Source organism: Chiloscyllium punctatum, chromosome 9 (assembly GCF_047496795.1).
Source record: "Chiloscyllium punctatum isolate Juve2018m chromosome 9, sChiPun1.3, whole genome shotgun sequence".
Taxonomy (NCBI): Eukaryota; Metazoa; Chordata; class Chondrichthyes; order Orectolobiformes; family Hemiscylliidae; genus Chiloscyllium; species Chiloscyllium punctatum.
The window spans coordinates 59,599,616-59,625,670 of NC_092747.1; the positions used below are offsets into that span (position 1 = coordinate 59,599,616).

At 39.3% G+C, this 26,055-nt stretch overlaps 1 protein-coding gene across 5 annotated transcripts in view; it reads right to left on the reverse strand.

The window, feature by feature from the left end:
• LOC140481444 (neuronal PAS domain-containing protein 2-like) overlaps positions 1–26,055 on the reverse strand; it is a 119,750-nt gene that overhangs the window by 54,445 nt on the left and 39,250 nt on the right. For all 5 annotated transcript variants that reach the window (XR_011961526.1, XM_072577622.1, XM_072577623.1 and 2 more), the window contains 5 exons: positions 21,966–22,019; positions 16,125–16,273; positions 13,810–13,901; positions 11,869–11,958; positions 3,743–3,863 (listed from right to left, as the gene is read on the reverse strand). Coding sequence is in view for 4 of the 5 variants with exons in the window: in XM_072577622.1 (XP_072433723.1) it covers positions 3,743–3,863; positions 11,869–11,958; positions 13,810–13,901; positions 16,125–16,273; positions 21,966–21,997 (484 nt within the window). In the remaining variant the exon portion in view is untranslated. Of the gene's footprint in view, positions 1–3,742; positions 3,864–11,868; positions 11,959–13,809; positions 13,902–16,124; positions 16,274–21,965; positions 22,020–26,055 lie in introns of those variants that run through there.

Here is a 26,055-nt window from a genome sequence, read left to right on the forward strand (position 1 = left end):
TGGATTCCCTCCCCAAAGCCCATTCTGGACAGCACATGTAGGTATAGATATCCCATCAAAGATCTTCTCCTGGTCCAGGCTAATGAGATAGGTGTTCATCCCCCTGTCCTGTGTAGGCGATCATGTCCCTGAGGAGGGTGAGGCCCTCAGAGATCTTCCTGCCGGGTACAGCACAGGTTTGGTCGGGGTGAATCACCGATCCCAGAGTAGATCTGACACAGTTGGTGATGACTTTAGATAGGATTTTGTAAACTGCATTCAGGAGTGATTTTTTTCTTTCTTGCAAAAACATACTTTATTCATAAAAGATCTTTATGTACATACACAGGTACTAAAGCAGTTCTGTACAGTCTTTTGTATAACAAGGAAAATAAACATTGGAATCTGACATTCCCTGCATTTGTAAAAACCAAACGCACTTCCTATTCATGCAGGACACTAATTACATACAGTTGAGGCAATGAGTGTGTGTGTGTGTTTATCTGAGAACTGAACAGATTCCTATTGTACTTTGGCAGAAAGTCCGTAGGCCATGGTCTTTCCCCACTGCGCTTTGCCAGCAGCTGCCCCAGGCTTCCGTGCCTCCCTTAGCACATAGCCCTAGATCTTGGAATGTGCCAGTCTGCAACACTCAGTCGAGGCCAACGCTTTGTATTGGAAGACCAACATGTTTTGGGCAGACCAAGTCTTTCACCAAGTTGTTGGTCCTCCGGGCACAGTCAATATTTGTCTCAGTGCGCATCCCAGGGAAAAGACCATAGAGCACAGAGTCACGTGTATTGCTCCCTCAGAAAGTCACAATTGACATAACAAGCTGAAATGCCTCCTACCGCAGCTGGGTTTTTCCAATTTTAAATTACAGTGTAGAGATTGGCTCATTACGAATGGGATACTCCGACCATCAATAATGAGAAAGCCTTCCAAATGAGACACCTATCATATATTTAAGTAATCACCCAGCTCTTCACCAATCAGGGACTTACAGCCACTCCAAGCAGAGGCCAAGTCTACTGTCTGCACAGCAACACTGAATTGCTGGAACAACTGGTAAAGTAAGATACTTTCCAGGAATTGGAACTTCAGAATAGGAATCATGGAGAGAGGGGAGTTGCAGGTCAGAGGCAAGGGCAGGTAGATGGCTTTCAGTGGCCATCCACCTCCACCTTAATCCATGCTTCTAACTCCCTCCCAGATTAGAGTCCTGCCCTGGAACTTGGCAGACAGACTGTTTTGTTTTAGCAGTCAGGAGGGCTGCCACATTTCCTGCCTGCCAAGAACACAGCACATCAGACCGATATCTGGATGAGGCTTTTATTTGGCCAACCATTGGTCTTTCTGCTCAGGCATTAATTTCTGAGGTGGTTGGAAGGGGGTGGACATCTCCCTGATGCTAGCCCACCTAATTATTTGCCCTTTCCACCATTTCTCAGTCAGGGAAAATGGCAGCCGCATGATTCTAGATTCTTCAGTAAAAGGCGGACATGTGAAAAACATAGAATGGGGGCGGGGGGGCGGGGAATGCTAACAAGATGCAAAGCTGTTATCAAGATGTGAAACTGTATTTTAATATTTGGCATAGTAGTATTCATTTCATCCCACACTGAAATGTTAATCTGTAACATTTGGAGTAGAACATGAAGGTACAATCTCTGACTCAGTGACAACTGTGGTACAATTGGGTCATGACTGATACTCAGAAGCCAGCAGATGCCTAGTCTGAAAATCAACTGGGTAGTTAAGAAACACACTTAGCTATTCATTTGTTTTGTCCTGTTGAACTTGCTGCCTTTACCCTTCAAACAGCTGCCAGCTGAGATGGGTCCAGTAATGAGTGTCCTGTCAGCTGCTTGGGGTATCAAGATAGAGTACAAACCCTGATAAAGCAGCATAATAAACTGAGGCTTAGGGTATAGGATCACCCACTCTTACTTCGGTATGATTGTAGGTATGGATCCAAATTCAATTCTTTGTGGAAGCCCTGGAATTCTATCAGGTTGGGAAACACACACAATGGGACTCAGTCTTCCCTTCCTTCTCTCCACCCTCTGGGAACTGAGTGCTCCCTTGGCAGCAGACAAAGGAATATTAGGCCTGAAGGTTTTCTGCTTCACCCTCTATATCCTCAGACACTTTCAATGATTCCATAATTCTCTAACATAGGGTACCCTCTGTTCATCATTTATATGTTATCTATTTCGGTCACAATCAACAAACACAAAGGCTGAATTCAATATATGTACTTGTGACACTCAATTCTAACACTCTGCACCACCGTCAAATCCACTGTTGTTTGTACTTTGGACACTTGGATCAATTTATGTATTAAAACCACTTTACCCAAGCGTTCTTGTTGGTGATGTGAACAAAAGGACTCATATAGTTTATAGTTCAATTCAAAATTTTATAGACAAAATATTTCTTATTAAAAACATCAAGTGAGCAAATCCCCACAATTTTGACTCTATCTAGCTCCATCTGTCTAAGAAACAATACAGTCCACAACAATCCATGTGTTTGGGCAGGGCCATTGAAATCCTCTCCGAAATAGGGCTAACTCTCTTCGATGAAGGTGGGTCTCTCAGGTCAGCGTGGATTTTCTCCCACGTCTTCTCCAGTTGCCACACCATCTTCTACCAAGAATCTTGCTGTGAGTCTTTGCCAAGGAGGTGGCTTCCAGTTGTGCATTTTTATACCCATGCCCTTGACCTTTCTGAATATTTTGTGGCCTTTGGGCAATGGGATCATGAGTGGGATTCAAAGCATCCAATGGGTTCCATCAACATCCTTCACTGTTGCTATGTGGGGGAGGTATAAAGTGCACATTCTCAGACACTGGCTGGAAGTCAAGGTGCCAAAAAGTTTGATAGATATTTCAATACACAACCATTGGGCTGGTTGTAACTGGATCTTCTCCAAACTTTGAAAACTCTTTGATCTTAGTTTCCACTGCTCTCTGTAGCCGATAGCTGCTGGCTGCTATTTAGTTTGGCCAATTTGCTGTCAGGCCCAATTTCTCCAGCTATGGGTTAATTTAGAATATCCAATTCTGGGCCTGTGGTCACTTGACTATGCCAAGGCTATTCCTGAGCAATCCTATAAAAAAGTTAAGTGCTGACTGGGATTAAAGCCTTTCAGCTCAAATTCAACAAAGCTGAAACCATTGTATTTGTCTCCTGGCAGCAGCAATACGATCCTGTCTGCAATTCCATAAAACCAGCCCATAGGCACTTTGCTGGTTCTGATTTAGCAGTATGTAAATTTGGTACTTAACTCTGGGTTGAGAATTTTACTTCTCACCCATTTACTATCGAGGCATTTTCTTTCATTTCTTGGATACTATTCCTTATATATTATTTTTCCTCTACTGATGTTGGCATATTATGTATTATTCTCACACCATAAAAAGTTATTCTCATATTCTCATTTCCAACATTCTGAAACTAATCTAGAATGGTCGTATCGTTTTTGACAAATAGCACTTTATATCTGGACCCCAATAAATGGATTTCAATGTTTTCATCTTCACGTTTCTTCATAATCTTTCTTGTTCTATTTCAGTGACATCTTCAGCCATATGGAATATTAATCTTTTTAAATATAACCTTTATGAGCATTCTCAACATCCTTTTTTATTTGCAATACAGCTTGAGATTTAATTTACGAAATGCTATACACTCACATTGAAGGGATTAAAAAACTAAAATAACAGGTTACATAATCTTTTATGTACAAGGAAACTCACAGTTTAAATAGTCTGGCAAAACAGCATCTGTCACTAATGTGTGAGAGGACAGCAGTTTAAATATTTCTTCATGCTCCTGTTCAGGGAGGAAGTTTAATAAATTCTGATCGATAACATCAGACTGGAAGAAAGACAAGAAAAGACACAGTCAGTTTTGGTATAATAATACTGTTAGTTAAAAAATCATCCTGAAAACTCTGTTATGATAGCTTGATGTCCTTGCTTATTGAAAGTGGAATGGTGCTGAATATCTAAGTTTGATGGTTTGAAAATGGCAATGTTAAATCCAAGATCAGGAGAATTTGAAATGTTTCATAATCATGTGGAGCTTTATAATTTATTAGCCAATACATTGACAGCAATCGTATGAAGGATAAAAATGAAACATTTATAGAAGAGCAGTGATCAAAGACATAAAGCACAGCTTGAAAAACTATTTGGATGCTTTGAGAAAATAAATGGGATCACATTTACACATATTTTACAGTTGTCTTCAGATTAGAATATTAAAATTCTGTTATGCGTAACTGAAAAATCAATGCACAAGCAATTGTTGGAGGAGATTCCAGCCTGGAGTAATTTGGGCTGTGGGTGTGAGCACAAACACTGTTCCTGAGGCTGTTGATCCCTATTGTCGAGTAAGGCTCTTCAACTCCATATGTAAATAACATTCCTTTATTTACATATGGACATAGTAAGTTTTCAGATACAGCTCTTGAGACTAGTCCATTATCCTCTTCACATGCTTATTCTAAACTAGTGTCTTTCCCCTAGTCTTCTCCCTTACTGATTCAGAGTCATGTGATCAGTTATATTATCATGATTTATATACATTGCATTATACCACATCATCCCCTAAATTTCTCTCTTCATTATCTACGCTAGTTCACTAGTTTACTTTCACTTGGGTGACCGTGTTGTGCCTGTCTGGAATGGCTGTATCATTCTGAGTTTTGTCTGATGTAGTGTAGGATGGCTGTCCCACATACTCTTCAGGCATTCTGGTGATATAGCATCTAGTTTGATCTGTTTGTCTGTTAATAGTAGATTCTGACCTCCTCTCCATTAACTAGAGTCCCAGTCTGGCTTTAAGGTTGACAAAAATCAAGTTGCACCATCTGTTGCTTTTTGATGTGGCTTTTCTCGAATTGTTTTGCCCTCCCTTGGTGTTGAGAGATTTTGTTTTAAAACTGGCAAATCTGTTTTTAACTTTCTTCCCTTTAACAAGTCCACTTGTGGGTATTCATTATTCAATGGCATCGTTCTGTAACAGGACAGAGCTCATTTCCAGTCAGGATTCTTATACATCAGTGACTATTTGATGGCTCTATTAGCCTCTCTGTTTGACTGATAATGGAGTGGATGTCTTTTCAATTTGCTGATGGCTGCTTCCAAAGCGAGTTTGCTTAAACTTTTATTCATGAATTGAGGTCCACTGTGAAGGAAATTGCATCTCAAACACCTTTTTTAGAGCTACAATCACTGAGTCTGTTGTAGTGGAGTTAAGTTATATGACTTCAATCCATTTTGACTAATAGTCAATGAGAACTAAACACATCTTTCCTCTAAAATGAAACAAACCCATTGCTAACCTTTCCTTGGAATTTTAATGAAATCATTCACTTTGTAGTCATTGAGAACAAACATAACCAAATACAGATGGTTTGAATTAATATCACCCAAATGGTGTAATAAATGCAATCAACAACCTTGGTCAAAGGAGATCTGCCAGCACCTCCTTTAGCATCTAGCTCTGAGACGTTTTGCTAAATCATCATTGACGAATGAAATTGAATGGTCTGCACTTCTGCCTCCATTAATTTAACTGAGTGAGTTCCACACACAATCTTAGTTCTCCACTTCTCTTGGGAACAGTTACTGACTCTGTGCATCACTGTGTTGGCTCCATCTCTGACATTACGGCTCTACTTTCAATCAGGAGTCCTAATGAAACGTTATACCCGAAACATCAACTTTTCTATCTCCTGATACTGCCTGCCTTGCTGTGTTCTTCCAGCCTCCTGCCTGACTATTTCAATCCATCTAACTGAGATTTTACTTTTCCCACCAAAGGATGAGGAATTTTCCTGGGAATGTAAATGCAGATTGGTTTAGCACCTTTTAGCAGAGTAAGTAGTTACACCCACTTCAGTTTGTTTAGATTAGATTAGATTAGATTAGATTACTTACAGTGTGGAAACAGGCCCTTCGGCCCAACAAGTCCACACCGCCCCGCCGAAGCGCAACCCACCCATACCCCTACATCTACCCCTTACCTAACACTACAGGCAATTTAGCATGGTCAATTCACCTGACCTGCACATCTTTGGACTGTGGGAGGAAACCGGAGCACCCGGAGGAAACCCACGCAGACACGGGGAGAACGTGCAAACTCCACACAGTCAGTCGCCTGAGGCGGGAATTGAACCCGGGTCTCTGGCGCTGTGAGGCAGCAGTGCTAACCACTGTGCCACCGTGCCGCTTTAAAAGTTTTGGAAATTTTTCCTGAAATTCTCTCCCATTTTCATTATGAGTTATTGTAACTACTTTCTATAAGTGACCTAGATGAATACATGTATTCTGATTCCACATTATATTTAGTATTTCAGTAACACTTTGTTCTCTGTGACTAATCTTAGAGGCGATTTGCCCATGCACATGAAAATCTGTGCCTCCTGGACCATGGAGTTTTATGTTAGCTAGTCTGACTTTCACAGACTTCAAAGCAAGCTGTCTGTCAGCATTAACAAATTATTCCTGTGCCAAACTTCACTTCTTGTTTGAATCCTTGTACCTTCAGGGATAGTCCAGCATCTGTTCTTCTTGATATCCCTTAGAAATACTGTCTTTACATTTTGCTTTGCAAATTTAAAACTTCTTATTCTTGTATGATTTTCATTTCTCTGGAAAGTTTCCTTTTTTAGGACCCTTCCTTTATTTTTGAAGTGATGGAAATACTATTAATGTTCAATATTATTGAATCACAACTGGCTACAGGTATAGCACTCAGCTCCTCAGTTGTTCTTTAGCTGACATTGAGATTTTTTTTTGGAGCCACTTCTTGTACAATCTCATGTAGTCAATCCCAATGATTTTCTTTTATTTTGACAGTTTGGAAGGCTGCTGGGAGGGTAACAAAGTTGCAATTGTGCCTTTCCATTTCATTGCGTCAGAAGAATCCCAAATGTCTTCCCAAGTACTGACTAATTATGGACCTGATTTCTGTCAGTGTATCGAATTGGATTCCTGTTCCAACATTAAATTCTCCTAGGATTGAGGAACATCTCATAACTTCTCATCTCTCATACTGGCTACTGCACTGTCTCCAACTGATTCATCCTCCAAGCTCTGTGCCCATAACATTTTCCGAGATGATATAAGTCCAGTAAAAAGGCTTCAACTGTTTTCCTGAAATGGTAAAATTGCTGATTAAATCTTGCATATTATACCATAAATGTCTATTGGAGTTAAGTATACAAGCATACAAATTAGCAGCAAGCATGTAGATTAAAATCCTGCATAATTACTACTGCGTCTTTCTAGGTTAGAGTGGTGCTGGAAAAGCACAGCAGGTCAGGCAGCATCTGAGGAGTAGGAAAATCGACGTTTCGGGCAAAAGTCCTTCATCAGGACTGTGTTTTTGCCCGAAACATCGATTTTCCTACTCCTCGGATGCTGCCTGACCTGCTGTGCTTTTCCAGCACCATTCTAATCTAGACTCTGATTTCCAGCACCTGCAGTCCTCACTTTTGCCTACTGTGTCTTTTTGACAAGCTTCCATTGTTTCTTCATATACATATACTGTACGGTTTCTGTTAGGGGATTTGCACACTCTTCCCACCAGTGATTTGTCTTTATCATTTCTCACCTCTATCCAAACCGCTTCGACATCTGATTTCCTGAATTTACATCATCCCTTTCTATTGCACTAATACTAATTGTGTGTAAGATGCTTCCATCAATGCATCACAATCTGTCATACGTTTTCATGTTTTGTGTTACCAGAACATCTGCTGTTGGAGCTATGACATATAAAACTGTGCTGACTTGAAAGCGCATGTAAGTCTGAAGCTGTTCTATTGCACTGAAGCTGTCTTTTTTCCCAGATCCTATGTCTGGTGTCATTTGGGACTTCCTGGTTATCAAATGTTTGAGATGATGGTCATGTGTGTATGAGAGTTGCAATCCCCATGAATTATTGTACCTGGCTGATCTGGGTGGGTACGCTAGTTTCCCTTCTTACTATTGAAGTTTTCTGATTCTATGTTTTGATTCTACCCAGTATTATAGTTTCTAGCTTCTCTTTGCGGTCATCCAAATTTCTTTTCCCTGTCCTTTGGAAACTTCCTGCCCCATATTCAAAGTCCTCTGAGGTTCTTTTTCTGCCTTTTAATTTTCCCTCTTCAGCTGTGTTCCTTGGACTCTGTTTTAACTTCAGATCCTGGCTCTTATCCTCACTACCACCTTGTTTTATCTTATGCTTTAAGTCAATACTGGAATCTGCACATTGAGATAGATTATCATGGGCTGTGTTTGTCTGCACATAACTGTGCCTAAGGCTTCTTGTTCCTTTTCTCTAAGTAAGGGTCTTTAACTCTGTAACAGTCCTCTATGTACATCTGTATAGTTGTGATTTGGAGATGCCGGTGTTGGACTGGGGTGTACAAAGTTAAAAATCACACAACACCAGGTTATAGTCCAACAGGTTTAATTGGAAGCACACTAGCTTTCGGAGCGTCGCTCCTTCATCAGGTGGTAGTGAAGCCCTCCACTATCACCTGATGAAGGAGCGACGCTCCGAAAGCTAGTGTGCTTCCAATTAAACCTGCTGACTATAACCTGGTGTTGTGTGATTTTTAACTTTGTACATCTGAATATAATGGGTCCTCAAACACCACTCTCTAAAGTTACCTCTAGAATGAGCTGAGTGAAGAGAAAGGTTTTAAACTGGATTCTTCTCTCTTACTAACATTAGAGTCATGTGATCAATCACAACATCATGATTTACATTAATTTTATGATATTACAGGCAGCACATTGTGCCTTGGTTGTATTGAACCTTGGCCTGAATCGCAATGGGATGCTGTGTTTAGTTTCCGATATTACACATCAGAAACAATAAACTGGTCTTGAAGGGACTGTAGCACAGATTCAACAGTACTGAACTTTCGATACTGAGATTGTTAGATTTGTGTAAGGATGAAAAAGGGTATGAGCCAAAGGCATGTAAATGAACTGAAGCTGAATTGCAGAAGGCATGCTCAAGGAGCTGAAAGGCCAACACCTGCTCCTTATGTTCCTTTATTCCTAGATGTAGAGTTTGAGAAGTATGATAAAATGCCGGTGTTGGACTGGGGTGTACAAAGTTTAAAAATCACACAACACCAGCATATAGTCCAACAGGTTTATTTGGAAGCACTAACTTTTGGACCGCTGCTCCTTCATCAGGTGGTTGTAGAGTATAAGATCGTAAGGCACAGAATTTATAGTAGAAGTTTACAGTGTGATGCAACTGAAATTATATATTTGAAAAAGACTTGGATTGTGTGTTAAGCCTCTCATCTTTTGTACTGAACATGTTGGTTTCAATTCTTTCATATGTAAATCGCAGTACTTTTTTAAAGTTATATTCTCAAGTGAACTTTAATAATTGGTGTCATGTTGGCCCTGATAATGCATTGAAGGTGTGAGGTGCCCTGTGTGAGACTGTGTCTGTGCCACAATGGTCAGACTGATTCTAATCTAAAACATGGATTTACAGAATCTTACATGGATTCATACAGTTTTTCAGGAAAACAAGATGTAAATTTGCAAGTACAAATTCACCCCACAAACTTATGTGGGTGTGTGTGTGTGTATGTTGGGGGGCGGGGGGAGGTGGTTTGAATGTAAAGGGGTGGTTTGAATGTAGGTCTGTGAGTGGGTGCATGTGTGCCTGTGAGTGTGGGAGTGTATGAGAGTGTAAATCACCAGTCACTACTTTGTTCAATTTTGAAAGCAAGCACACAGATTTGAAATTAGTTTATAAAAGCAAACAGAAACCAGCAGGATGTTTGCCCAAATCTTTATTAGAAAGGCATTACGTGTATTTATTAAGATTGCTCTGAATTTGTTTATTTTGCATTACTTATCAATAATGATCTTGTAAACTTCTAAGCAATAAGAATTACATATATGCACTGAATTCTGAGAAGGGATGCTTGGTAAACTGAGAAACCCATGTTGCGGTATCATTTCTGCATTTAAAATCTGATACAAAAATAAAAAATGACACATTTTCATATTTTGTTCTCTTAAATTGTCAAGCTGGTGTATTTTAAAACAAACATTGCAACATTTGAATTTTGAATTACTGCAGTATCTGTTTAATGAACATACAAATTACTAGCAAGTTTAGGTCCTTGACTGTCCTCCGCCATCCATAAAGACCATGGCTGATCAGATTGAGGCACTAGATACGATTTTTCTTTCTATCCCCAAATCCTTTCAATCCCCTGTCAATCAAACTATCTGGCTTGGCCTTGAATATAGCTCAATGCCCCAGCCTCCACTGCTCAATGGGAGACAGAATTACAATATGGTTCACTTAAAGGAAGAAAATGTAAAGGAATTGACCAATTCAATAACAAAAATTTAAGTTGTTAATTAAGTTAATATAAATTATTACAAACAGAATCCATTATACGCTGCATTTGAATAAGTGCCAAGAAACGAGTAAAAGAAATGTTGAAAAACATGAGACTTTTAGGGACTTTGGAGGGTAGCCAAGCATCTGTGACAGAAGCCAGAAGGGATGAGTCATTGATCCATAAGAATTTATGAAAGAAACAGTGTAAGCAAAATTATATTACTTATTATGTGGACAAATAACAAACAATGAAAGCCTATTTACCCAGTCACAGAGACAATTATAAGGCAACACACATACACACAGAGTAGCCATCTTAAGATATGAAAGAGTTGTGTTCTAATAGAATTTCCCCTTTTGAAAAGTTGAGACAAAGACATCAAAAGAAACTATATGGGATTATGAATACAGTTTTCTTTAAATCGGAGTAGAAATGCAATTGTTTTTTAAAGTGGATTTAAACTTTGTGCATAAATTTAAAGTAGAAGAGACTTGTTATAAATCTTTGATTGTACATGATATGGTTAAAGCTGAGTAAATTCTTCTAATAATTGAAAATTTCTTAGTTGAGGTGTTAAGTTGATGGTGAATTTGACTGGGTAGTCAGGAATTGGAGGTGCCAATGTTGGACTGGAGTGTACAAAGTTTAAAATCACACAACATCAGGTTATAGTCCAACAAGTTTATTTGGAAGCAGTAACTTTCAGAGCATGCTCCTCCATCAGGTGGTTGTGGAGGATAAGGTCGTAGGACACAGAATTTATAGCAAAGGTTTACAGTGTGATGTAACTAAAATAATATATCTAAAAAGACCTGGATTGTTTGTTAAGTCTCTCATCTTTAGAATGGGCATGTTGGTTTCAGTTCTTCTGTATGTAAGTCCCAGAACTTAAAAGCCACACACAGGGCACTTCACACCTTCAATGCATTATTTGGGCCAACATGGCACCTATTGTTAAAGTTCACTTGAGAACTTAACTTGAAGAAAGTTCTGGAATATACATATGAAAGAACTGAAACCAACATTCCCATTCTAAACATGAGACTTAACAAACAATCCAGGTCTTTTTCTTTTTATATAATTTCAGCTACATCACACTGTAAACTTTTGCTATAAATTCTGTATTCTATGATGTTATCGTCCACAACCACCTGATGAAGCAGCAGCGCTCCGAAAGGTAGTGATTCCAAATAAATCTGTCGGAGTATAACCTGGTGTTGCATGATTTTAACTCTGACTGGGTAGGTTTAACTTACCGAGGGAGGTAGTGGATAAAGATGGTTGAAGCATTAACAAAATTTGTCCTCACCTCAACCTTAAATGGTAGACCCCTTATTTTGAACCCCACCCTTTCCCTCACCTCCCAGTTCTGGATTCTCCCATGAGGGGGACTTCCCTCTCAGCCTCTAATCTGTCAAGCCCCCTCAGAATCATATATGTTTCATTAAAACCACCTGAGTTAAAATATTCTTATTAGTTTTATACTACTTTACTCACAGGTAAATGTCCAAGGAGAGGTGCAATGCTATCAGAAACATATATGATATTTCCATCTGTTGTTACAGCTATGATGAAGCCATCTAATGCCTAGAAAGAATAGAATAATAACATTAGCCATCAGTGGGTTCCAACATATCAGACTGTGCATAAATATACGCTGAAAAATGTGTTGCTGGAAAAGCGCAGCAGATCAAGCAGCATCCGAGGTGTAGGAGAATCGACGCTTTGGGCATAAGCCCTTCTTCAGGAATCCTGAAGAAGGGCTTATGCCCGAAACGTCGATTCTCCTGCTCCTTGGATGCTGCCTGACCTGCTGTGCTTTTCCAGCAACACATTTTTCAGCTCTGATCTCCAGCATCTGCAGTCCTCACTTTCTCCCTGTGCATAAATATAAGGCTGCATTCTTTAAGCCCAAGGGGGTTGGAGGGTAAGGAGTTTGGAAAAGATTGGGAAAATAGGTAGAAGTTGAGTAGAGGGTGAGGTACACAGAAAATAAAGGACAGTCTTTTTGGGATAGGTCCTTTTTACATTTCCACCATCAGAGATCTTTTCTGGGTAGGGTAGTGAATGAGGTGGACAGTCCACATCTAAGAAGTAATAATGCATTTAAATGATTAAGTTCTCAATTAGCTTGAATTTTGCCTTGATGCTAGTATTTTATCAATGCTGGAGCAGCATCTTGCTGCATGGAGGCCATCAGCTCAATCAATGCCGCTTGTGTGGAGTAATAAAGAGGGCCTTGGAGACTCCATACCCCATTGACAGAACCAATAGCTAGGAAAGCTGCATCTGAGGCCCACTTTATTAATTGTGAGGAGTTTCCTCTTGGCTCTGTGTGGAGTGGCAGGGGGAGTGTCGGGGGAATATCAGAAAAGAGGGAGTATACCAACTTTAGCCCTCACCATTTTTGCATTTTATGTATGGCTCTGAAAGCACTTCCATACTGAGGTGCATTTGTGGTGTCTGTTCTGCCTCTACAATGTCCACTTCTCTTGGTGGGGTTGTGTGGCTCCTGATCTGCTGTCCTGTAATTGGGACTGCAGCAACGAAAGCCCACTGTCCTTAAGAAGACAGCGAATGCATAGGCAGACTAGGAGACTAACTCCAGGAAGATGCATTGGCAGATACATTGCTGGCAACCACAGGTTCAGGACTCCCACTTGGTCCCAACATCAAGTTCTCAAACTCCAAAGGAAACTTCAGCTTTATATGGCTTGAGGACCACAGTGATATAATACAATTCATAAAATGTAAAGAAATTGCTTATTAAACAAAAACTTTTCAAAATTGCACATTCAACAAAATGATAATCAATTGGTAATTTATTATTGTCTAATCTGACATGTTGTAAACTGATGGCCTTACCCCAAATCAAATGCACAATCAATTCTGTTGTCAGATTATATTTTGCAGCAGTCAGCACAATGTCATGCAAACATATATCAATCCTCAGAATGATGGGATAGTGCAGTAGTTTCAGCTTGAATCCAGACAGCCGAAAGAGGGTAGATGAGAAATCCTAAGCACCTCTGCTGGTCTCAACAATTTACTTGTGCTGTTCAAAAACAGAGATTGCTGGAAAAGCTCAGCAGGTCTGTCAGCATCTGTGGAGAGAAGTCAAAGTTAACGTTTCAGGTTCGGTGACCCTTCCTCAGAACTGGGAAGGGTCACCAGACCTGAAATGTTAACTTTGGTTTCTTTTCACATATGCTGTCAGACCTGCTGAGCTTTTCCAGCAATCTCTGCTTTTGTTTCTGATTTACAGCATCAGCAGCTCTTTCAGTTTTTACTTGTATCATTCACTGGTTTGAGAGATTCTCACACCAATGATAAATTTGTAATTAAAGCATTCTTAAGCACTTCAATCAAATGTTTAGTTCGAAATATATGAAGCAAGTTAATACAGTACTATTCTTGAAGTAAATTTTCCTTAGTTACCTCTAACATCAGTTGTGTAAATTCCTCATTGCTCAAAAATGAAGGTTTCCAGTTTTGTTGGATGATACTTGTCTCTTTCTGTGCTGAAGTTTCTAAAATGTAATATGTTCAGCTTTAGTATTTTATGGTAACAATTACATTAACGTTGCCCTAGGGTATTATTTGCTTCTTAAATTTTAAGTGTATTACAGAAAAATATCATTCAGCAAAAGCAGGGCAGCATTAAATCCTTGTAATTAGCATAAACTCAGTGTTATAAGACAAATAATGAAATCATGAGATCTTATCCTTTCATCCACTGTCAATCTACACCTTCTCCTCTCACCTTTCACTGTGGTCCTTCACCCACTTATCTACCAACCAAGCCCCTCATCCACTCTTTATTGTACCCTCTCACCAACTAATTTGCCACTTTAGCCCCTCATAAACTTGCCATCCTCCTCCCTCACCCAATTATTTTAGACACATCTGTTCTCTGCTTGCCAATGTGCCATTGAAATCTCTAAATCCCAAATACAGTAGCTAGTGCCATAAAATGAAAACATGACTTGGCCTCCATTACCCATCCCATTCTGGAAGATTCCCAGAACAAGTATGTTTGCACTTCAGTTTGGAGGTCTGGGATGGAAATGCAGGGCTCGAGAGTGTGGTGCTGGAAAAGCACAGCAGGTAGGGCAACATCCAAGGAGCAGGAGAATCAACATTTTAAGCATAAGCCCTTCATCACCATTCCAAGTGAAGGGCTTCTGCCCGAAACATCAATTCTCCTGCTCCTTGGATGCTGCTTGACCTGTTGCACTTTTCCAGCACCACAATCTCAACTCTGATTTCCAGCATCTGCAATGCTCACTTTCTCCCAGAAACGCAGAGGTTCAGAGCAAGGAAAGGAGAGAGGAATAGTAGCTACTGGCGATGGCCATTACTAGAATGATTTGGCTCATAGTAAAGAGAAATGTATTTTTTTAAGTCACTTTAGATTTCATCTTTTTTAAAGTAAATATCCACTTTATCATTGCCACATAAAACCATACCAACAATAATATACACAGTCTTATAGATAACTACAGCCTATGCAATTAAAGAGCTACTACCTCCTAGTTCTTCACATTTGGTCTGATACGTAACCAGTCAATCATTTCTTGTTTGATCATAACATTCACTGAATGAGTCACGCAGGGTGCTCAAGTTATAATTGAAATCTAAATCTATTTCATGAAACCCTTTCTAATTACTTATATTAATAGAAACTGTAGTACTGTACTCCTTTAAGAGTTAACTAACCAGTTAAATTTAGATACAGAGAAAAAATGGAAATGTTAAATCAATGTAAAAGCCTAATAACTATACTTATAGATTGAAAGACACAATGTGGCAGACATCCCACAAAGGATGTAATTGGTCATTCTGGCACATTCCCACTCCCTAGATTTCCATTTGAATTCATTTGCAGTGAGGAAATAAAATTGGACAATGCTGAAGAAGTATTTCTGAAAATATTTTTTAAAAACTGGTAACTTCAAATGCTTTGATTAATGGCAGTTGAAATTGGATTTATCACCAAAAATAACATTTCAACCACCTGTATATAACCTTATTTTACATTATTAAAAACATTATTTAAAAATAGACAAAGCCCTTTTCAAGTTTGATTGGGGTTTAGCAGTCAGTCCCAGAGAAATATTATCAAATTAAAATAATTCAAAGCCTTGAAAGTGCATCTATTAATGGACCAGTACCTTGAGGCCTGTAAACAAGTGCAATTAAGAGAAACTCCAGATGGTGACTAATTCATCCTGGGATATAACCAGTTTTGTGATTAGAGCCTTCCCTCTAGTAACCCAAAAACTGTGGAAACTCAACTTGTGCAGAATGCAATTTATAATTCTGAAATCTTTTGTGCTAGCTAAGCCATATCATAGGAACTGCACCCAATAAAATGTAGACTAAACGAAACTCCAGGCCAATATTTTCCCCTCCTTCAATTTCATTTTTAAAAAATATATTATTTTCTTTTGCTTAAGGCTTTTCTCAATAGACAATAAGACTTCTTGCTTCAAACAACATGCTGGAAATCCTTTGCTGGTGCCTTTTCATAAGAGGTTTACAACAATCATTCAGGGTTGAAATAGACATTCAACCCAGGTAGGATTTCACTTCATGGGGGCCAGTTAATTCAGTTCAGTTCAAGTATTCAACCTGGTCCAGTAACCTCCACGAATTGTGTACATTACACATGGTGCCCAATTAATTAGCAAAAAAGGGATGACTTCAAAATGTATTAAAATGTGTTAAGTATTCACCTCAGCTTATCTTACCATTGTGTTTTTGTAAAAAGTCAATTGTCTTCTGCAACACTGTAGACTTGTCCAGCTTATGGATACTACCTGGAAGCATGACACTGAGTTCTTTGATGAGGACATTAAACTGATCACGTCTCTTTTTCTCAGACTTATTACGTGAAGCCCTAAATTAAAACATAAGAAAATACAATCAACATCAAATAGGACACAAGGTATATGAATAAAAGATACATTAAAGAAAAAAGTACAGGACCAGCCCCTGCTCATACAAGTCCTTTGAAATGTTGATGTCACCCTGAACTGGAGATATCTGCTTCCAGTGACTGATAGAAAGGCAATCCAAATAGCATTCAGTCATCAGTCTGGGGCTTGGTTTCAACCGTAAAAACCAAGGCAAGAACTGTGACTTTTTGAGCTTTACATTCTATCAGTAAAACGATCGTGCATAATTTTCTCTATACAGACAATATTTTCTTTTATGTGCTAACTGTGGAAAATTAGTGTGTTCTTTTAGGAGGAATCATCCCATTCAAGTTGGAAACAGATTGCCACTATGAGCTATTTTAGAAGCCATTAACCATGCTGCATGTAGATGTATTTGTCCAAATCAAAGCAAACCCCACATCTATTATTTTGAGGATAGATTAATTTTCAGTTGGATTTTAAACAAAAGTTAACATATTTGAATATGGCTACTGTCTGCTTTGTGCAGTTTTGGAAGTGCCTCTACATCATCTAAACAGAATGATCTTAGGTTTCCTTTGCTTTCCGAGTACAGGAATCTTCTCTCTAAATTGGATGTCTTCGTACCAGGTTTCAATCTAACACAGACACAAATATGTGCAGTGCTGACTGCAGTGTATTTTTCATTCTAATTAGCTGTGTAAACATGTCTAAAAAAGGTAAGTTTGTTTTAATTCTCACGTATGCTGATGTCACAGCAGTGATATAACAATATTACTGGAATACCCAAGTAATTCATCAACTAACAAAGGATTCTGTATTAGAGCAGGCAGCAGGCTAAGCATGCTGAAATTAAACCTTAGTACTAGAAGAATACAAGCAATACACTACAGCAATAAATACCTAGTTACAGGAATACCTTATTACTTTTACCCATCAAAGTCAAAGTTTTTCAATGGATATAAATTTATATAACATCTGCTATACAAAAATGAGAATAAATGGAGAGTAAATCCTCACCTCTCTCATTCATACACACATTCTAAATACAGAGGAGCAGCTGTACCAGGTCTTATTTTTCTGACATAACTGTGGAGCTTAAGAACAGGTATTATATTGCGATGCTTTCCTTTTCAAGATATTGGAGAAACTTCATAGATTTTGGCAAGGGGTAAGATACTCTTATCAAGCTGACTTGACTAGGGTTACAGAGGAACATAGATAAGGTGCAAAACTGGACTGAGAAGTGGCAAATGGAGTTTAATGCAGAAAAGTGTGAGGTAGTTCACTCTGAAAGAAGTAACAAGAATTCACAGTACTGGGCTAATGGTAAAATACTCGGCAGTGTAGATGAACAGAGAGATCTGGTGCATAAATCCCTGGACGTTGCCACCCAGGTTGACAGGGTTGTTAAGAAGGCATATGATGTGTTTGCATTTATTGGTAGGGGGATTGAGTTTCAGAGCCACGAGGTCATGCTTCAGCTGTACAAGACACTGGTAAGGCCACACATGGAGTACTGTGTACAGTTCTAGTCACCGCAATATAGGAAGTATATAGAAGCTTTGGAAAGGGTTCAGAGGAGATTTACTAGAATGTTGCCTGGTATAAAAGGAAGGTCTTACAAGAAAAGGCTGAGGGAACTGAGGCTCTTTTCATTGGAGAGAAGAAGGTTGAGAGGTGACATAATCAAGGCATATGAGATAATCAGAGTTAGAAAGGGTGGACAGTGAAGCTTTTTTCCTTGGATGGTGAAGGCTAACATGAGGAGACAGTTTTAAATTGAGCGATGATAGATTTAGGGCAGATATGAAGGGTAGTTTCTTCACTCAAAGTAGTAGGGGCATTGAACAGCCTGCCTGCAACAGTTGTAGACTCACCGATGTTAAGGACATTTAAGTGAGCATTGGACATACATTTGGATAATAATAGAATGGTGTAGGTTAGATGGGCATCAGATTATTTTCACAGGTTGGGGCAACATCGAGGGCTGAAGGGCCTGTACTGCGCTGTAACGTTCTATGTTCTACGACCAGCAAAAATTAGGTTTTCTTAAAAGCCTATCAAGAACTATTACAATAGTATATGATGAACAGATATGCACTTTGCAAAATACTTTATTTGCCAGTAATAATAGGTATCATGGAGGGCTATCAAGAATTTCTGTTTACAGGCCATCTTCATGAACTACTTTCCCTGGTTAGCATCATCAAGAACTTCTTACCTGAAGAGAATGTGATATTTTTATACAATAGAAATAAATGAAGAACAAAGAGACATAGAAATGTTGGCACTAACAGCATCCATTTGTCTCATTTTGCCTGCACTGATGCTCACTTCAAACTGGGTTGTGTATTCAAATCAGACTTCCCTGTTCTTTCACTGTTCCATGCAATAACATATCAAACACCTTTCAAGCAATTTGTCATTAATTACTTTGTACATTCAATCTTTGGAAATAAGGAAAGGAGTAGGCTATTTGAACATACTTGCCATTCAATATGATCATGGTTGATTGAACACATCAATGTTGTTTTTAAACAAAATTCATCCCCATGAACCTGTATGCCCCAGGTAATCAGAAACCTATCCATCTTTACCTTAAACATACTCAAAGACAAATAAAACTGCTAAAACCTCAAATTCCTCAACCCTCTGTGGTATAGAATTTCAAAGGTTCCTTTTGAGTAAAAATGTTGCAACTTTTTTTTCCTCCTAATTTTCCAAAATACGTCATCAGGACATCGTCCATCTTCCTATATTGTTTGTGTCAATGTGAACCATAACCACTGGCTGATCCCCCTCTCACATCATGTTGTGCAATTGTTCCATGACATTCTTGACCCTGGCACCAAAAAGGTAACATACCATCCTGGAGTCACTATTACTGTCACAAAAATGCCTGTCCAGTCCCCTGACTATGGGATCTCCTATCATTATTGCGCTTCCATTCTTTTTCCTCCTCTGTTATACAGCTGAGTCTCCAGCGGTGCCATGGGTTTGTAGCTGGCTTTATTCTCCTGAGGAATCATCACTCACCAGCTTCCAAATTGGAAAACTGATTAGAAAGTGCAAAATAAAACAAAAAGCAGAACATTCTGATGAAGAGTCACCCAACTCAAAGTTAATTCTGCTTTCTTCCTACAGAAGCTGATAGACTTGCTAAGTTTTGCTAACAATTTCTATTTTTGATTAGAAAGCATGATAGGTTCAGGAGATTCATGCAGTACATGCTCGGGTTTCTTAGACAATAGACAATAGACAATAGATGCAGGAGTAGGCCATTCAGCCCTTCGAGCCTGCACCGCCATTCAATATGATCATGGCTGATCATTCCCAATCAGTATCCTGTTCCAGCCTTATCTCCATAACCCTTGACTCCACTATCTTTAAGAACTCTATCCAATTCTTTCTTAAATGAATCCAGAGACTGGGCCTCCACTGCCCTCTGGGGCAGAGCATTCCACACAGCCACCACTCTCTGGGTGAAGTAGTTTCTTCTCATCTCTGTCCTAAATGGTCTACCCCGTATTTTTAAGTTGTGTCCTCTGGTTCGGACTGCCTGGTATTACCCATTCCCTCTCCTCCTGTATGTTTGATTCTTCAGTGTGCCCACCTTTCTGTCAATACAGTCCTCCCCACCATAGATATACAATAGTGACTGCTGTACAAACTTGTGAAGCCAGTAACACTTCCTGCAGATGTGTTTGTCTAGAATACATGATGTGTACATGACTTCACACATACTGCAGGATGTGCACTCCATTTAGCCATCCTGACCTGTTATCCTGGAATTCTAAACAAAACTATTTGTTAGCTTTAGAATTAGTATGGACTTACTATGAAAACTTAACAAGCTATGTTTCAAAATAAAGAAGGTTGAGACTTGAGAACAAAAACAAAATACCCAACTATCACTTTAAAGATTGGAAATACTGACCAAACCTACTCATGAACCAGCTGCTTTCACAGCACTCATGACACTATGCTGTCATTGGTCTCAGTCCAAGTAGCCATCTCAATCAGGTCCTTATTTCCTCTCCTGCTCTCCTCTCACTCTAGAGACTTTATTTAGAGTCATAGAGTCATAAAGATGTACAGCACTGAAAAAGACCATTTGGTCCAATCCGTCCATGCCAACCAGATGTCCCAACCCAATCTAGTCCCACCTGCCAGCACCTGGCCTATATCCCTCCAAAACCTTCCTATTCATATACCCACCCTCTTGGAGCTAACTTTAATTAAGGTGTCTCTTTCTCAAGCTACCTAAATTCTCACTTTGATCCAAATTCCCAATTACCCACTCTGTCTCAGTCATACTCTGACAAATTCATAAGAACAGAAGAGCAGTCACCCTTACTTTGTGCATTATAAAGAAGCACTTTTTCTCTAGAGAGCTGTGATGAATCACTTGTTTTTGTTCATTTCCTGCTACAGTAATCAGCATCTAATTCAGGCAAGGAATTTCAGCTTGATGGATAACTGCCACTATCAAGCACCTGCAAGGCTATTTTAGCAAGGCTATTTTAATTTCTTTAAAAGCTATTGATTCTACTGACTCTGATTTTGACATTTACTCTACTCTGAATTCTCACTTTGACCCAAATTCCCAGTGACTCACTTCGTCTCAGTCTTACTCCATTGAAGTCTCCCTCACTCTGATTGTGTGGCTTACTGATGTTGAAGTTAATAAGCCAAGTTATAGATCAGCCTTAGCTCAGTTTACAACACTCTTGCTTTAGGTCAGAATGCTACAGGATCACATCCTACTTTAGAGGTTTGAACATAAAACTCTAATACATAAAGGGAGTACTGCATCACCAGAGGTGTCATGTTTCAGATAAGACTTTAAATCAAAGCTCCATCTGCTTTTCTCAGGTAGATGCAAAAAACGCACCACACAGCATTTTTAAATAGAACATGGAAGTTAACCCTTCTGTTCAGGTTCATATTTATCATTCAACAAATAAAATAATTTATCCAGTCATTATCTCATTTAGAGATAATTGTGTGCAGATTGGCTGCCACATTTCCTACACTACAATAGTGGCAACAATTCAATAAAAGTACTGCATTGGATTTAAAGTATATTGGAATAACCTGAACTGATGATAGGGGCTAAATAAATGTAAGTAATTTGTTTCTAATTGTTACTGTAAAATGCACCTTCCCAATTTACAGCCTCTACTACCTAGAAGGATAATGGCAGCATCTGTATGTGAGCCCAGCTGTCTACAAATTCCCCTCGAAACCACACAGCATCCTAAACTGTATTGTCATTCTTTCACTATCACTGTGTCAAAGTTTTGGAAATCCCTTCCTAATCATATTGTGAATCTACCTTGTACCCTGTGGACTGCAGCAGTTCAAAGCAGCAACACCATACACACACACTCTTAATCGAGCGCAATAAATGCTGGCCTAGATGTCTAAATGCCCACATCTTGTAAACATATAAATTTGCAAAAAAAGTACTATTTCTTCTTTGGAAAGACTGCAATGCTCATAAGTCACTCATTCAAACAAATTTTCTAAAGGAACTTCACAAGACCAGCAAAGAAAGTGGAGAAAAAAAATGAGTAAACAACGCATGAAACAATTTAAATTTGAAACAAAACAAATTGAAACTCAATGTCTATTTTTATATTTTTCTAAGGCTTAATAAAATCTCACCTCTTTGCCTTGTCCTTGTCATCTTCATCCATTAGTTCTTCTACTTAATGGTCTCTATAAAATGAAAAAGAAACTCCAGTGTAACTTTCAACACAAAATCTCACTCCCAAATATCTAATCAACTATTTAATTTAACAGATTGTTGTCATTTGTGTTCATTAACTGTTTTCTTAACACTTATGTCTAATAAATGTCCCATGTTGTGTACCAAAGAGAATTTTTGTTTCCTCCTATACATAATTTTATGACTTGCACTTCCTTGTCAATGATATGAAGTTCAGCCTAGGAAGTAATAAATCAATGCAACTATTTTGAGGGCTGCTTATTACCAGCATACTAAACAAAACAAAGGTGCTAATTTGAATAGCTTTCAAAAATGAACGCAGGGATTATAATGTGTATTTACCTTGTACCCATTGACTTCTTGCCAACTTCATGCTGCCTGCGCATCTGAATAATATCAAAGTTAAATCACGGCTAATCTTGCTGCTGAATATTTGAAGGGAAGGCAAAATCATGAATGGGTGAACACTACTTAAAGCTAGCCTTCATGCTTAAAACTAGCCTATGCTTCAAAGGGGAGGTGAACTGTCACATAGGCAAGTGCTGGCAATGGTGCCAGAAATAAATCTGACCCAGAAAACATTTAAGAGTTCAAAGATATCACATGAGTGGTCAAGGTCAGTTAATGTCTCTTCAAATGTTGTATCCTACCAATTGCATTAAAAGCCTCAGAAATTGCTCAATTCACCATCCTGTAATGGTTCACCTACCAATCACCTCGACTAATGAGAACTGATACATAAGATTCACATACTCACCTTAACCTCACAGTGATTCACTCCTCAAAACCTCATCACAATTTGACACTGTCAGCTATTCAGCCAAATCAGCTAAACACATTGCACCATTCTCATTAACGTATTTCCTCCTCTCTTGCAGGAAAAGGCAGAAACAACCAAATCCAGCAGGAGATAACAGGAGGGGCCAGGCATACCTGCATTTTTTACCTGGGTGAGATGGTGCTGGCCATTATTGGGATGCTAATTGTGCAGGTGTAACTGAAACCTTCAAAGATAACAAAATTATGCAATTGTCAGCTGTTGCTTCTAAACCTTGAACTCATGGTTATTCTCCAAGCCTGTCTGCATTCTCCTCAATCTTAATCCTGCTTTTTACATTCAACCTCCCCACATCCCACCCCTTCTTATGATTTACAATTTATAGATGATTTACGCATGACCCTCTTATCTAATCCCTCCCAGTACCACAACCTTATCCATGTACCATTGCTCATTCAGGCAAGAAAACAGTGGTGATGAAAATGCATGGAATATATATTCTATGCTGACTTTTATTCTTGCATTGTAGACAAATGAACACTCTGATGGTCAGTGACAGACAGAAGGTAAGGAATGTTTGGTTTGGTGAATGGGGAATTAGAGTTGTGATGACTGGAATCACACAATCATCATGGACAAATTCGGCAGAAAGGAGCCAATCCAGTTACTGCTTACGTTGTCTTCGACCTCATGTTCCAAGTTCCGAGTGCTGGCCCTGTAACTGTCTCTACTGTGACTGCTGTTCCTTAAAATGTAAGACTGTGCAGCAAATCACCACAAATCTTGACACCCACTCCACCATGTAGTGGCTGAATCTTCCGCAATGTAGCTTGCAGTGGAACCAATTTCTGAGGCTTTTAATGCAATTAGTAGGATACAACATTTGAAGAGACATTAACTGACCTTGACCATTCATGTGATATCTTTGAACTCTTAAATGTTTTCTGGGTCCGATTTAATTCTGGCACCATTGCCAGCACTTGCTTATGTGACAGTTCACCTCCTCTTTGAAGCATAGGCTAGTTTCAGCATGGTATGGTCTGCTTGACCACATCTTATATGGTAGCATGTCATAGAGTCATAGAGATGTACAGCATGGAAACAGACCCTTCGGTCCAACCTGTCCGTGCCGACCAGATATCCCAACCCAATCTAGTCCCACCTGCCAGCACCCGGCCCATATCCCTCCAAACCTTTCCTATTCATATACCCATCCAAATGCCTCTTAAATGTTGCAATAGTACCAGCTTCCACCACATCCTCTGGCAGCTCATTCCATACACGTACCACCCTCTGCATGAAAAAGTTGCCCCTTAGGTCTCTTTTATATCTTTCCCCTCTCACCCTAAACCTATGCCCTCTAGTTCTGGACTCCCCCAGGGAAAATACTTTGTATATTCATCCTATCCATGCCCCTCATAATTTTGTAAACCTCTATAAGGTCATCCCTCAGCCTCCAACGCTCCAGGGAAAACAGCCCCAGCCTGTTCAGCCTCTCCCTATAGCTCAAAGCCTCCAACCCTGACAACATCCTTGTAAATCTTTTCTGAACCCTTTCAAGTTTCACAACATCTTTCCAATAGGAAGGAGCCCAGAATTGCATGCAATATTCCAACAGTGGCCTAATCAATGTCCTGTACAGCCACAACATGACCTCCCAACTCCTGTACTCAATACTCTGACCAATAAAGGAAAGCATACCAAATGCCTTCTTCATTATCCTATCTACCTGCAACTCCACTTTCAAGGAGCTATGAACGTGCACTCCAAGGTCTCTTTGTTCAGCAACACTCCCTAGGACCTTACCATTAAGTGTATAAGTCTGCTAAGATTTGCTTTTCCAAAATGCAGCACCTCTCATTTATCTGAATTAAACTCCATCTGGTCCAGATCCTGTTGTAATTTGAGGTAACCCTCTTCACTGTCCACTACATCTCCAATTTTGGTGTCATCTGCAAACTTACTAACTGTATCTCTTATGCTCACATCCAAATCATTTATGTAAATGACAAAAAATAGGGGACCCAGCACCGATCCTTGTGGCACTCCACTGGTCACAGGCCTTTAGTCTGAAAAACAACCCTCCACCACCACCCTCTGTCTTCTACCTTTGAGCCAGCTCTGTATCCAAATGACTAGTTCTCCCTGTATACCATGAGATCTAACCTTGCTAATCAGTCTCCCATGGGGAACCTTGTTGAATGACTTACTGAAGTCCATATAGATCACATCTACTGCTCTGCCCTCAGCAATTTGCTTTGTTACTTGTGCACATGTACCAGAATATCAGCCACATCATCTGTAGGATCCTGCGATTCCTAATAACCATTCTTTAGTTTGCCATAACAGCTGAAAAATAGTTGACTGCTAAGCAATGACTTGCATGATAGTACAGTGTGGTATTGCTATGATAACACACTAGTTGGATGTTGGGGAATAGATTTGTTTTTGGTACTGGTACTTGTCAGTGTTGACAAGCAACATCAACAAAGCCATGTAGCCAATGAAAGTCTGCACCAAGGAAAGCCTGTGATTTTAACAAAGCGATGTACTCATTCCACATCACTGTCAAGAGAAAATGAAAAGTAGCTAGCTATCGATAAATAGAGAGATTTACATTAAAGTGAACCTCCCAGTGTAAGTCCTTCTCCCACATCCTCTTCCAGCAGCTTGTGATGCTATGTGTGGTCTCTATTCATTTTCCAAATTATGCTGTATTGCAAGATCTGAAGAGTTCAATAAATTTTTATTTTTAAGACTTAAGCCAATTTCATTATAGAGAGTTTGATAGAACAAATCCAAAGACTTGCCAGTTCCAACTAGATAGATGACCACTTCCAGGTATTAGTATGCATTCTGAAGTTTCACAGAAGAATTTATTAAGTAGAAACTACTACTAAATAGGAGAAAGTGAGGACTGCAGATGCTGGAGATCAGAGCTGAAAATGTGTTGCTGGAAAAATGCAGCAGGTCAGGCAGCATCCAAGGAGCAGGAGAATCGACGTTTCGGGCATGAGCCCGAAGAAGAGCTGCCTGACCTGCTGCGATTTTCCAGCAACACATTTTCAGCACTACTACTAAATAGAAAGTAATGATATTTAATAATGCAGTGATTAAATTGGTTCACTTCTAAACACCAACTTGTGACTTCTGGTTGACTGGGTATACTGACTGAAGTTGTTCTTCTATCTTCACTTTCTTTCTGTGCACTTAACCACCTAAGGCTTATTAATTCTTACAAGCCACAG